General features: G+C 47.8%; 1 protein-coding gene across 2 annotated transcripts in view; it reads right to left on the reverse strand.

The window, feature by feature from the left end:
* Window positions 1–11,255: 11,255 nt before the first annotated feature.
* Window positions 11,256–14,722, reverse strand: part of LOC144594831 (cadherin-5-like) — a 41,423-nt gene continuing 37,956 nt past the window's right edge. For both annotated transcript variants that reach the window (XM_078401736.1, XM_078401735.1), the window contains exon 12: window positions 11,256–13,597. In XM_078401736.1, coding sequence (XP_078257862.1) covers window positions 13,110–13,597 — 488 coding nt within the window. In that variant the 3' untranslated portion in view covers window positions 11,256–13,109. The remainder of the gene's footprint in view (window positions 13,598–14,722) is intronic.

Genomic DNA, 14,722 nt, shown 5'->3' on the forward strand with positions numbered 1-14,722 from the left:
CAAGTCCTGGGTAGTTCCTGTCAAATGCCCAATCTGATGCAAAAAGGAACTGCAGGTGCTTTAGTTTTAGGAAACAGGCCCTTCAGCCCACTGAGTCCGCACCAACCGCTAATCACCCTATTCACTAGTTCTATCCCATACACACTGGTGACAATTTACAGAAGCCAATTAACCTACACACCCCCACGTCTTTGGAGTGTGGGAGGAAACCGGAGCACCCGGAGAAAACCCACGCGGTCACAGGGAGAATGTACAAACTCCGTGCATTCAGCACCCGTAGTCAGGATCAAACCCGGATTTCGGTCGCTATATGGCAGCAACTGTGCCACTGTGCCGGTACAAACAAGACACAAAGTGCTGGAGTAAGGCACCGGGCAGAACGCATTTGGAGGATTGAGAGTAGTTTTGTGTCCCATATCGGACGAGGGATGTTCTGGTGTTGGAGAGACTCCAGAGGAGGTTTACAAGAATGATCCCGGGATCCTGGGTTAACATACGAGGAGTGTTTGAAGGCTTTGGCCCTGTACTTGCTGGGGTTTAGAAGCATCTCATACAGTCATAGAGTGATACAGTGTGGAAACAGGCTCCTCGGCCCAACTTGACAAAACCGGCCAAGAATGTCCCAGCTACACTAGTCCCACCTGCCTGCGCCTGGTCCATATTCCTCCAAACCTGTCCTATCCATGTACCTGTCCAACTGCTTCTTAAACGATGGGATAGTCCCAGCCTCAACTACCTCCTCTGGCAGCTTGTTCCATACACTCACCACCTTCTGGGTGAAAAAGTTAATCCTCGGATTCTAACTAAATCTTTTCCTCTTCACCTTGAACCTGTGTCCTCTGGTCCTCAATTCCCCTACTCTGGGCAAGCGACTGTGCATCTACCCGATTTATTCCTCTCATGATTTTGTACACTTTTGTATCTCATTGAAACTTACTGAATGGTGAAAGGCCTAGACAGAGTGGTTGTGGAGCGGATGTTTCCACATGGGGGAGAGTCTAGCCCCAGAGGGTACAGCCTCAGAATAAGGCCTTTAGATAGGACATGAGGAGGAATTTCTTTAGTCAGATGGTGGTGAATCTGTGGAATTCATTGCAGTTGGTAGTGAAGGCCAGGCCATCCGGCATTTTTAAAGCAGAGATTGACAGATTCTTGATTAGTAAGGGTGTCAAAGATTACAGGGAGAAGGCGGGAGAATGGGGTTGAGAAAGAAAGATAGATCAGCCATAATTGAATGGCAGAGTAAACTTGATGGGCTGAATGGCCTAATTCTGCTCCTATGACTTGTAAACATGAACTTATTGTGAACTTAGCTGGTTGTTGGGGGGGGGGGGGGGGGGGGGGGAGGAGGAAGTTAGATGAGAGGAGGGGCAAGACATAGCGTGGCAGCTAATAGGTTCATGTTATTGTGTATTCACTGCATAGTCTCACTATCTCAACTGTTCCTGGTGTAACTACTGTTGCAGTTGCCCAGTCACTGTGTTATTTCTTTCCAATTTCTTGCTCTTTTGAGCTTGTGTCAGATTGTGGCTCTCCACTATCTCAAACTAATGGTTGACATTATCTTTCGAGTTTTAAACCGTTTCTTCAACCTAGCTATCTGTGACCCACGGTGGACCCCCTCCCCCCCCTCCCCCCCCCCCCCTCCAACAATCAGTCCGAATGGTCCCGACTTAAAACATCACCTTTCGATGTTCTCCTGAGATGCTGCCTGACCAGCTAAGTTTACATTCTACAAGCTGAGTTAATGAGCTTGTAGAATGGTATGGAGTCTCTAACAAGAGGACATGGTTACAAAATGAGGGAGCGGCCATTTAAAACTAAGACGCTTGGATTTTCTTCTCACACGTTAACAAATCACTGGAATCCTCTACACCGGAGGGTTACGGAGGCTGTATGACTGGAGGTATTTAGAGTCGTGAGCCTTTGGCTCACCTTCTCCATGCTGTCCTTCAAACATGTTTATGTCGAAGATAGACAGGAGTGTTGGTGTAACTCAGCGGATCAGGGCAACATCTCTGGAGAACATAGATAGTTGATGTTTTGGGTCAGAACCTTTCTTTAGACACAAAACTGCACCTATTCCTTTTCTCCAGAGATGCTGCCTGACCCACTGAGTTACTCCAGCATTTTGTGTCTATCTTCTAACTTCAAATACTTGTTCGTATTAAAGCCATTTACCAACACTGAGTCTGTCATTACCTATGCCTTGACAAAGTCAAATTCTGGTTGAAAATATAGAGTAAAAGAATGCAGTAAACAGATTAAAGCTGGGATGAAAGGCACAAAGGGCTGGAGTAACTAGGCGGGTCAGGCAGCATCTAAGCTTCGTTTACCTGCATTTGGCCCATAACCTTTCCTGGCCATTAACCTGTCTCCCTGTTCAAATGTCATTTGAATGTTGTTATTGCACCTGCTTCAACCATCTCCTCTGGCAGCTCATATCTAAATGATGGATATTTAATATATCAATCTGTTTGAGGACACAAAGTGCTGGAATAACTCAGTGGGTCAGGCAGCATCCGTGGAGGGTAAATGGGGAGATGTCATTTCAGGTTGGAACATGCATCACTCCCATCCCAAACCCAGCAACAAGAGAAGGAGCTTGCTATTGTTCACTAGTTGGACTGGCGGTCCCCGTGGTCAGACGCCACCAGACCTGCGGACCACGGACTGTCGAAGGAAGCTGCGGCTGAACCTGGCCCTGCTCATCCCTGAAGACCTGAGGAGCCATCGGCGATGATGGACACGGGGCCACGTGGCAGAAGCTCAGAAGCTCTCTGAAGGCCGTGCGGGCATTTGCCAAACCTCGACAGACAGATGGCCACGGAGCCCGTCTGCAGTGGGTCCAAGGCCAAGGCTCATCTCCCGCTCAGCCCCGAATACCAAGAACTGGAAGGAGGCAAGAGTTGGTGACACTGGACAAAGAGCCGGTGGAAGAACCAGGGGGTCTAAACATTCCGCACTTTCAAGGTCGGCTGCGGGAGGCCACCCCACGAGGCACGAAGGCTGAGGGCCCGGAGAGGAGAGAAGGACGGCTCGCTGGCGATCTGAACGAGGGCACGGCTGCAATGGGCCTTTGTGACCAGCTGCAGCCTGGACTGTGTAGAATGGCACCAAAACCTGGCGCCTCGAGCATATGGATAGTGGGCTGTTTTCATGCATGGGGTACTTAATCCGGGGTTGTTTTTATATATAGTAATAATCTCACTGATCCATATGCAAAAAATGTATTTCACTGCACTTTTGGTACACCTGACAATAAAATAACCAAACGAGTTCATTCTAAGTGGATATATAAGCTTTGGGGTAGTTGTATTCTACATCTGGTACATTTGGTTCCTGAGATGTCATTCATTGTGGTAACAGGCCCTTCAGCCCAACTTGTCCACATGGACAAACATGCCTCATCTACACTAGTCCCACTTGCCTGCTTTTGGCCCAGATCCCTCTAAACTTGCCCTATCCATGTACTTGTCTAATTATTTCTTAAACATTGCGACAGTCCCTGCCTCAACTCCCTCCTCCAGCAGCTTGTTCCATGCACCCACCATCCTTTGCGTGAAAAAGGTTACCCCTCAGATTCCTCTGAAATCTTTCCCCCTTCACCATAAACCTAAGCCCTCTGGTATTCGATTCCCCCACTCTGGGCAAGAGACTCTGCCCGTCCACCCAATCTATTCCTCTCATGACGTTACACACCTCTCTAAGATCAAAAATAATTCTAACCAAACGTACAAACATACGGTCAATCTCACTCAGTGCAGGTGAATTTCTCTTCCCCGATAACAACAGTCACATCAGCGGAGTAACTCACAGAAATTGGAGTAATTGCCTCCGAGACCAGCACGAATGGAGCTCCCGAGAATGAGAGGAAGGCAAAAGAGACTGGCTAGAAAAAGAAGAAGAAACCACGAATCACAACTTGAGTAAAGAGTAACATCTCTTGCAGGAGCAAAATAGCTCAGATGCTGAAAGTCTCCACAAACAACAGCAAGAGCTGGAAACATGTACAGACAAGGAACTACAGATGCTGGTTGAAACACACAAGGACATAAAGTGATCGTATAACTCAGCAGGTCAGGCAGCAACCCTGCAGAACATGGAGAGGTGACATTTCGGGTCGAAGCCCTTCTTCTGAAACATCACCTCTCCATGTTTTCCAGAGACCCGCTGAGTTGCTCCAGCACTTTGTGTCCTTAAGAGCAGGAAATACTCAGCAGATCAGACAGCACATTGAGAGGGGCTGGGAAATTGTTTGATTTTTGAAAGTCATTTGGACAGATATGTGGATAGGAAGAATTTGGGGGAATATGGGCCAAATGCATGCAAATGGGACTAGTCCAGTATGCCAACTTGGTCAGCATGGAGTGGGTGGGCCGAAAGGCCTCTTTCTATGCTGTATAGCCTCATATACACTAGGCACACCTGCTCAAGTTTGGCCCACATCCGCCTAAATCTTCCCTATCCGTGTACCTGTCCAAATTTATTTTAAACGTTGTTATAGTACCTGCCTCAACTACCACCCCTGGCAGCTCGTTCCAGATGCCCACCATCTTGTGTCTCATGACTTGCAACTCTGGTTCCAGACCTCCCAGTTCAGGCCCAACCCGGATTACAGGTACCGGCAGTCAATCCATTGCTTCTCATAACTGTGGGCCAGAGTCTGTAGAAAGGTTCCGACCAAAAACGTCACTTATTCTTTGTCTCCAGAGATGCTGCCTGACCCGCTGAGTTACTCCAGCATTTTGTGTCTATCTTCAGGGCAAACCAGCAACTGCAGTTCTTTCCAACACATTTCCTTCAACTCTGCCAGAAACCACCACTTACCCACACATCAGGGGGGGGGGGGGGGTAATTTGTAGTGGTCAGTCTTTGGAATGTGGGAGTAAATTGGGCTATTCGGTGGAAACCCATGTGGTCACAGGGAAAAGGTCCAAACTCCACATAGACAGCACCAGAGGTCAGGATTGAACTTGGGTCTCTGGCGCTGTGAGGCAGAGGGTCGTTTTGGTTCCGAAACGTCACCCACCCATGTTCCCCCGAGATGCAGCCTGACCCGCTGAGTTACTCCAGCACCTTGTACCCTTTTGTGTAAGCCAGTATCTGCAGTTCCTTGTTTCTACCTTTCTCTCAAACCATGCCAGCTCTGAAACATCCTCAGAGGACAGAGGCCCTGTAAAAATAAACTACCTGTCCAGCTGGTGATAGGAAACAGTCTGATTAAACCCCTGAGATATCCTAATGCCTCATACTGTCTGACTTTACCTCTTACCCCCTGTGGACTTTTTTTTTTGGGGGGGGGGGGGGGGGGACTAATTGAAACCATTTTGAAAGACTTCATGGACTAACTTAGGCAACTTTGACCACATTTGTTTTATTTTTGAATTGATGTTTTAACTCAGATAGGGTTCAGCCTTCGTGCCAACCACCAATGCGGTCAAGTACACTCGGTATCTATCGCACATAGTTGGACTAGGTCGGGTTGAAATACTCCTTGTTTAAACCCCCCAAAAAGACGGCCTCGGTGATCGATGGAAACAGATCCTTGAAACTTCACCATGGAATGTAATCCAGCAGACAGTCTGAAGCCCTCTATTTCAAAAATAGGTTCAGCGAAGGGGATTTCAGTAGCCGATTAAAGGGCCATTTAATGCCATCAAACGCCACACAACCGGGACCCGACAGAAAGCAATCCGAATTTAACTTGATTTTACACCTCGAGAGAAAAAAAAAAAAAAATTAAGAAAGCGGGGATGATAAATGCAAACCTTTACACACACAGCAAATAAAAGATGTGATTTAAGTCATTAAAATCGCTGACTATTGGTGGTGTTTTGTTAAGAGATTGGAGGAGCAAGATAATAATATTACACTGGGAATCGATTCCTTGCTAAGGGCGGGGTGAAGTTTGCTGAAGGTGAATTTGAGGCTGAATAATGTGGCAAATGGGGAATATGTTTATGACCTTACCTGAGCATAGGTAAATAACGATAATCTCCATATGGTGGTTCTCAATCCATAAATCTGCACCAACCGAATAACTATTAAGATGAATGCCCCCTTCGTCTTGCCCCTCCCTGTCGGCGGGTGAATCCGAGCGGAGATCGAGGGAGTTGGGGGGTTTTAAACGTTAAAAGGGCCTTTTTATCCCTTCCATTCGCGGCTGGATGTGGTTACCATTTCCTTAAATCTCTCTTTCTCTCTCTCTCTCTCTCTCTCTCTCTCTGTGCTTCTCGCTGCCAAAATATTTCTCTGCTGCAATGGACGAGTAACCCGTTAGCTCCAGCGCTCTGGTCGTCCTATCTGCTCATCCCCTTTCTAATAAAATACGAGCACTGGATTACTTCCACGAGAGAGCGGCGCCGCTCTCCACAACTAGACGATGCATCTCAGCCGGCTTGGTGTATTGGGAGTGGGAGAGGGAGGGAGAGGGAGAGGGAGAGAGAGAGAGAGAGAGAGAGAGAGAGAGACCCCAGGCAAGATTGTGTGTGCAAACTGGTTTAAACATCTCCATGTGGTTTTGTTATCTTAGGTTTAGGTTTATTATTATTGGCACATGTGGGGCGCCACAGTGGCGCAGAGGTTGAGTTGCTGCCTTACAGCGCCAGGCAGAGACCCGGGTTCGATCCTGACTACTGATGCTATCTGTCTGGAGTTTGTACCTATTTCCTGTGACCGCCTGGGTTTTCACTGGGTGCTCCGGTTTCCCTCACACGTCTCCAAAGAATTATACATTGTCCCTAGTCTGTAGGATGGTGCTAGTGTATGGCAATCGCTGATGCTATCTGTCTGGAGTTTGTACCTATTTCCTGTGACCGCCTGGGTTTTCTCTGGGTGCTCCGGTTTCCCTCACACGTCTCCAAAGAATTATTATAAATTGTCCCTAGTCTGTAGGATGGTGCTAGTGCATGGCACATCGCTGGTCGGCGCAGACTAGGTGGGCCGAAGGGCCTGTTTCCGCTCTGTATCTCTCAACTAAACTAAACATGTACTGAGGAGGTACAGTGCTATATAAGCTATGTTTTGCATGCTCCAGATCAGTCCTGCCATCGGGAAGAAGGGCCTGAAAACTGCAACGTCCAGATTTAGGAACAGCTTTTTCCCTGCGACCATATTAAAGACCACAACCTCCAAATAGACTCTGAACTATATAAACTTGGGGACTTTATTTTTGACTTTGGCATGACTATTGTCTATTTGTTGAAGGCATTTATTCACAAAATGCCGGAGTAACTCAGCAGGTCAGGCAGCATCTCAGGAGAGAAGGAATGGGTGACGTTTCGGGTCCTGAAACGTCGCCCATTCCTTCTCTCCTGAGATGCTTCCTGACCTGCTGAGTTACTCCAGCATTTTGTGAATAAATACCTTCGATTTGTACCAGCATCTGCAGTTATTTTCTTACATTACATTGTCTATTTATTTGCCTCTCCCCCCCCCCCCCCCCCCCCCCATATCTGCTGGACTGTTTATGCTTGTTAATTATGGCCTTTGCAGAGTACTATGTTTCCATATTGGTTGTGCTGCTGCCAGTAAGAATTTCATTGTTCCGTTTCGGGACATATGACAACTCTCTTGACTCTTGACTGATGCTTGTGAAATGCCGAAGGGTGTTGACGCATTTGTACAGCTCAGTGAGTATGTGTAGAAGGAGACCCACCTGCCAGCTCGGGTGAAGGGAGATATTTGCCTTCCCCTGCGCGGTGGTCTCATCTGGCAACAGCCAGCAAAACACCAGGTCCCCCAAGACTCCGAGTGCCACGTCTAATTACAATGATGGTGAATGGGGAGGGTTACTCATGTCTGGTGAATAAATGCTCTAAACCAGTGCACAGACCCCAGACTCCTCACATCAACGGCAAACGAGTGAAGCTCCGCGAGATCCAACAGCGGGAAGGAAAGCCCAGGGCCCTTCGGCCCACCGAGTCCGTGCCGACCAGCGATTCCTACACACTAATACTATCCTACACACACTAGGGGACAATTTTATATTAAACCACGATAATCAACCTACAAACCTGCACGTCTTTGGAGTGTGGGACGAAAGCGAAGATCTCGGAGAAAACGTACAAACACCGTACCGACAGCACCCATAGTCAGGATTGAATCCTGGTCTCGGCACTGCAAGCGCTGTAAGGCAGCAACTCTACCACCAAGACTTGACCATGATGTTTCCTTCCGTGTAGATTTCCTGAAATACTGGTGCGGAAAAAAAAAAGCTTTTCTCATGGAGAGTGCACGGTTTCTTCTACCTAAGCATTATTCCCTTTATCCTGCATCTGTGCACCGTGAACAGCTTGATTGTAATCATATATAGTTTTTCTGCTGAGTGTGTAACATGTAACAGAAAAGCTTTTCACTGTACACGTGTCACTAAACTAAACTAAACTAAACTAATGCTTTCTCAAGAATCTAGCTGGTGGGTTAGCAGATTGCAACTCTATAAAACTTTGGTTGGGCCACATTTGGTGCAATGAATGGAAATGAGGAGGAACTTCTTTAACCAGAGGCTGGTGAATCTGTGGAATTCAGACAGTGGTGGAGGCCAAATCATTGGGTATTTGTAAAGCGGAGATTAATAGGTTTTTGATTTGTAAGGGTGTCAAATGTTATTGGGAAAAGGCAGGAGAATAGGGTTGAGAGAGAAAGATAGATCAGCCATGATCAAATGGTGGAGTTGATGGTGGTCTGAATGGCCCATTTCTGCTCCTATATCATATGGTCTTATTACATGCAGTGCAAGTCTCCCCACTACAGGATGGATGTGGAGTGTTTGGAGAAGGTGCAGAGGTGGTTCACCAGGATGCTGCCTGGATTTGAGGGTATTAGCGATAAGGAGTTTAGTTCGGGTCGGAACACCTCAGCAGTCCGAAGAAGAGTCTCAACCCGAAACGTCATCTGTTCCTTTTCTCCAGAGATGCTGCCGGACCTGCTGAGTTACTCCAGCATTTTGTGTCTATCTTTGGTGTAAACCAGCATCTGCAGTTCCTTCCTACACATTTTGACTGCAGTTCCTTGTTTCTCCATTCTCTGTTTTTACAGCATTTTCTGTTTCTAATTAACCTGTCTGCATTTGGAAGGATATAACACCCTAGTGAGTCTTTCCGTGAGCGTAACAAAGATGCCCTTGTACAACACTTGCCCTTCTGAGGTCATGAACATAGATATAAATAGAGGAAATCTCCACTGTTCTTTCTCCTAGTCCTGGCAGAGTCTGGTGCTGTATCTTTTGTTCCCTGCAACTGTGCTGCCAGCTAAAGATACAGCAAATGTCAAGCAGCTATTAATGCATTGTGAAAGTTCCCTGCGTTGGTCAAGGTATGAGTCACGACTGTCAATAGAACAGCACGGTTTTACCCTCAGTTACAATAACGAGCTTGCCAGCTGCTGTTTCAAAGTCCCAGGTCACTAATTCTGCTCCGACTAGTTGAGGTAAGTCTAGAGATGGAGAATGGAAACAGGCCCTATGGCCCACCGAGTCCACGCCGGCCACCGATCACACGTTCGCACTCGTTATCCCACTACAAGTTGTGGGCAATTTATAGAAGCCAATTAACCTACAAACCCGCATGTCTTTGTGATGTGGGAGGAAACCAGAGCACCCGGAGGAAATCCACATGGTCACAGGGAGAACAGGCAAACTCCACACAGAAGGGCAACCGAGAATCCCAATATATTGCAAAATAAAAACAAGGCCCAAAGTAACCTAGAGTAGTCCAGGCAGTTCATAGTTTTGTTGGAGTTCGTAGTTTTCCATGGCCATCTGATGGTTGTTGGTCGGAAGCTGATCCTGAAACTGGTCGTTACAGTTTTCAGACTCCTGTACGTTCTTCCTGATGGCAGGGAGTGAAAAAGGTTCATAAGTTCATGTCATAGGAGCGGAATTAGGCCATTTGGCCCATCAAGTCTACTCCGCCATCCAATCATGGCTGATCCATCTTTTCCTCTCAACCCCATTTTCCTGCCTTCACTCCACAACACTTGACACCCGTACCGATCATGAAACTTTTAATCTCCACTTTTAAAATATCCATTGACTTGGCCTCCACAGCCTTCTGTGGCAATGAATTCCACAGATTCACCATTCTCTGACGAAAGAAATTCCTCCTCATACCCCTTCTCTAGGTACATCCTTTTATTCTGAGCCTAGACTCTCCCACCAGACCTTTCGCTATTCGGCAAGTTTCAATGAGGTCCATCCCTCCCCCCCTCTCCCCCAAACTGGAGACGAGAGAAGGCCAGAACAAATCAGAGACGGCAACAGACGTATTCAGGAAGGGTGGAGTCCATCATGGCCTATTGTTGGCTGGGAAAATGTGCTAATGACAGGTATACAAAGATACAAACAATGGAACCGATAGGACAACTAGTGTGTGGGAGGAGGGGAAAGAGGGGGGTTGGGAAGGGAATGCAGAAAGGAGCAGGTGATGTTTTGGGTTAGACTCTCCCACTAGTGGAAACATCCTCTCCACATTCACTCTATCCAGGTCCAAGTACAGTCCCAGTGCTGCTAACCCAATCATATATGGAATCTAAGCCAATATATGTGCTGCTAACCCAATCATTCCTGGAATCATTCCTGGTGAATGAGAGTGTCACTCTCATGGACTCCAATGGAGACGAACATCATCCTTGGCATGTGCATCTCCCCTTTGCCACCAGTCATGTTGGAAGGATCGGACCGGAAACATTGCCTGTCCATTTCCTCCACAGATGCTGCCTGACCCACTCAGTTCCTCCAGCACTTTGTGTTTTGCTCAGGATTGCAGGATCTGCAGTCACTTGTGTTTTCCTCTCCATTGCATTCTGATGCCACCTATTGAGCCGGTTGCAGAATTACAGAACACTCCGGGAAACAGGACGATTTGTGGGGGACTGAATCAGAGGGAACATGGAACACAAACAGTACCGTACAAGAGTTGGTGTAGATGGACACAAAGTGCTGGAGTAACTCAGTAGGTCAGGCAGCATCTCTGGAGTAAAGAACCATCCCTCTCATCTCTATCTTTCAGTCTTTAGAAGAGTTCTGACCCAAAACATCACCTATTTCCTTCTTCATACCCTTCCCAACCCCCCCCCTTTCCCCTCCTCCCACACGCTAATGGTCCTACTGGTTCCACTGTTTGTGTCTTTGCATTCCTGTCAATACCACATTTCCCTGTAAGGCAGCAGTTCTAACGCTGTGCCCTGTGCCACCAATTCTTGTTCTTATGTTCCCAAGTTCCTAGAACAGTCTGCATTTAAGTTTAGTTGAATTAATTTTATTGACATTTACAAATTCTTACTGAAGATTACCAGCTAACAACAAAGAACATGTTAATAACAAATGAATACTACATCACAGATATACTGGTCAGAGCCTGAATGTGGCACATACAATATAAAATATGAACAGAGTTACTAAAAAAACACACTTTCTCCTTGAGAAGGCCCTGCTGTGCAATAGTTACTGACGGTGCCTCAGGAGTTACTGACGTTGATATTAAAAAACATAGTTTGCTTAAAAGAGGTTGGATGAGAATATTTCGTCTGCTCAGAGGCACCAAACCTTCACGATTTTTCTAACTCACTACATTAGACATTGAAAAACAAAACTTAAAAAAAGTTAAAATACATTGAAATAGAAAGGAATGATTACACCTGAGGATTTCCAAGTTTACAGAATAAAAGGAATGTGCAGTACACATGGTACGTTTAGTTTCCCTGCAGGAATGCCAATGGATTGAATTCCCAAAGATTGGTAATGGATCAGCAGTGAATGGACAGACAAGGATCCAAACCTCAGTGATGCCCATAATCACTTGATCTGACATAAATACAGGCCCACCACCGATATTCCGACACCCTTGGTTCCTGAGGCTTTCAAGATTATCCATTTTGCCGGTCCAACAGATGTCACGGCTTCCGAGAGGAGCCCAATGGTACCGGAAAGGTTGGCCTAGGCCGCCGAGGGGCCGAGATAACGGCCCGCAAAGTTGGCCTTGGAAATCGGCTATGGGAATGGATCTGTTGGCTCCGGACGGAGTTCAGAGCCCCGACCGCAGGGGGCAAATCCGACCTACCGAATGGAAGTCCAGCCGTGGAAGTCCCGGTGAGGTCGAGGTTGGCCACCACACCTGGCCTAGGTGCCACATTTTCGGGGCAACCTCCGGGGGTGGGGAAATTTAAATGCGCTCTCTTAATGTTTTCCTGATGAAAGGAGGTGCGGGATCGCCTGTTGCAGGAAAATCGTTGGTGGAGCTGTGCTGAAGTTTCCTATCATGTCATAAGGTCATAAGGAGTAGATTTAGGCCATTCGGCCCATTAAGTCTACTCCCCCATTCAATCATGGCTGATGTATCTCTCCCTCCTAACCCCATTCACCTGCCTTCTCCCCATAAACTCTGACACCCGTATTAATCAAGAAATGTCAGGTAATTTGACCGTACAATTTATTTGGAGTACAATCTGCAAGGATAAACATTCAGGAATCCCATCGAAAATACAAAGTGCTGGAGGTACTCAACGGGCCTGGCAGCATCTGTGGAAGGAAAGGACATGCAACGTTTTGGGACGTGAAACATCATCTGTCCATTTCCTCCACAGATGCTGCCTGACCCATTGAGTTCCTTCAGCACTTTGTGTTTTCCACAAGATTCCAGCATCTGCAGTTCCTTGGATTCCTTCCTGGGTTTGAATGGGTTCTGGTGTTAGGGACCAAAGCAAGGCATGGAGAGAGTTGAGATTTTAGAAAGGAGGAGAGTTTCTTTAGTCGGAGGTGGTGAATCTGTGGAATCTATTGTCGCAGACGACAGTTGAGGCCAAATCAATGGATATTCTTAAGGCAGAGATTGATAGAGTTTGATTAGTACGGGTGTCAGGGGTTGTGGCGAGAAGGCAGGAGAATAGGGCTGAGAGGGAAAGGTCGATCAGCCATGATTGAATGGCGGAGTAGACTTGATGGGCCGTGGCCTAATTCCGCTTCTAAAACTTATGAGATTGGTGATGAACTAACTGCATGCGATAACTGGATGGATAGATGGAGTGGCTATTCAACAATATACCTTCTGATGATCCAGTTAGTATCTCCACCACCAGAATGCTCCCCCCTCCCACATGCCTCCTCCACCTCAGTATGCCAAGCTCTCTCTGCAGGGGTCGGATCCGTAGAGTTCGGCCAACATGTGGAACCTGGGGCCCCAGTCATTCAGGAAGTCGTAATCCTGCTCGGAGTCGACGGAGGACACATCGAGGGAGCTAAGTGACTCGGCCACCGAGTCAGCGCCCTCGTAGCCGTAGACGTGGAGCGTGTCGTAGGGCAGCCCGTCCCTATCTCCGTCCGCCTCGTCCTTCTTCATCCTGACCACCGTTCCCATGTTGTCGTCGGGCTTCCGCACCTGGGCGTACACGGGCGGGCAGTCAGTCACCCTGAGCGGCCGTGCGCCCTTGGTCCGCAGGGAGTTCAACACGGTGATGTCAAAGCTGTTGGTGTCCATCTCTCCCCCTCCCTCCTCGTCGTACTGCACAAGCTGCTCCCGGATCTCGCCCGGCACCTTCACCAGGCCCCCAAACGAACTCTTCCGCTGCAGCTTCCAACGCACTATCAGCACCGCCAAGGCTGGCGCGGAGGGGAGAAAGAAAGGTCGTGAACATTGGGAGGGGCGGCCAAGACAGGCAAATGTACAACAACAACTTGTGTGACAAAAGTGCCCTTCAACCTTGTGCACAAAATGCTGGAACGTGGACAGGTGACGTTTCGGGTCGAGACCCTTCTTCAGGCTGATTGTGGTGAGGAAGTAGAGTGTGGGGGGGGGGGGGGGGGGAGAAAGCTGAAAGAGAGGTCAAAGCCTGGCAAGTGATAGGTGGACAAAGGCCAGTGATGAAAGGACAAAGAGCTGTGAGATAAGGATTGAGGATAGACACAAACTGCTGGAGGAACTCAGTGGGTCAGGCAACATCTGGAGAACAGGAATAGGTGACAATTCGGGTTGGGACCCTTCCTCAGAGTGATTGACCTGTGGGGGGGGGGGGGGGGGGAGAGTGGCACGGTGGTGGAGTTGCTGCCTTGCAGTGCCAGAGACCCGGTTCGATCCTGACTACAGGTGCTGCCTGTTCAGAGTGTGTACGTTCTCGTGTGGGTTTCCTGGTTTCCTCTCACTTTGCAAAGACACAAATGTGTAGGTTATTTGACTTCTGTAAAAATTGTAAATTGTCTCCAGTGTCGACAGAAAGCAAAGAGTGGGGATAAATGGGTCCCTTTCGGAATGGCAGGCAGTGACCAGTGGGGTACTGCAAGGTTCGGTGCTGGGACCCCAGCTATTTACGATATACATTAATGACTTAGATGAAGGGATTAAAAGTACCATTAGCAAATTTGCAGATGATACTAAGCTGGGGGGTAGTGTGAATTGTGAGGAAGATGCAATAAGGCTGCAGGGTGACTTGGACAGGTTGTGTGAGTGGGCGGATACATGGCAGATGCAGTTTAATGTAGATAAGTGCGAGGTTATTTACTTTGGAAGTAAGAATAGAAAGGCAGATTATTATCTGAATGGTGTCAAGTTAGGAAGAGGGGATGCTCAACGAGATCTGGGTGTCCTAGTGCATCAGTCACTGAAAGGAAGCATGCAGGTACAGCAGGCAATGGAATGTTGGCCTTCGTAACAAGAGGAGTTGAGTATAGGAGCAAAGAGGTCCTTCTACAGTTGTACCGGGCCCTGGTGAGACCGCACCTGGAGTACTG

Source organism: Rhinoraja longicauda, chromosome 6, assembly GCF_053455715.1.
Source record: "Rhinoraja longicauda isolate Sanriku21f chromosome 6, sRhiLon1.1, whole genome shotgun sequence".
In the NCBI taxonomy this organism is placed as follows: domain Eukaryota; kingdom Metazoa; phylum Chordata; class Chondrichthyes; order Rajiformes; family Arhynchobatidae; genus Rhinoraja; species Rhinoraja longicauda.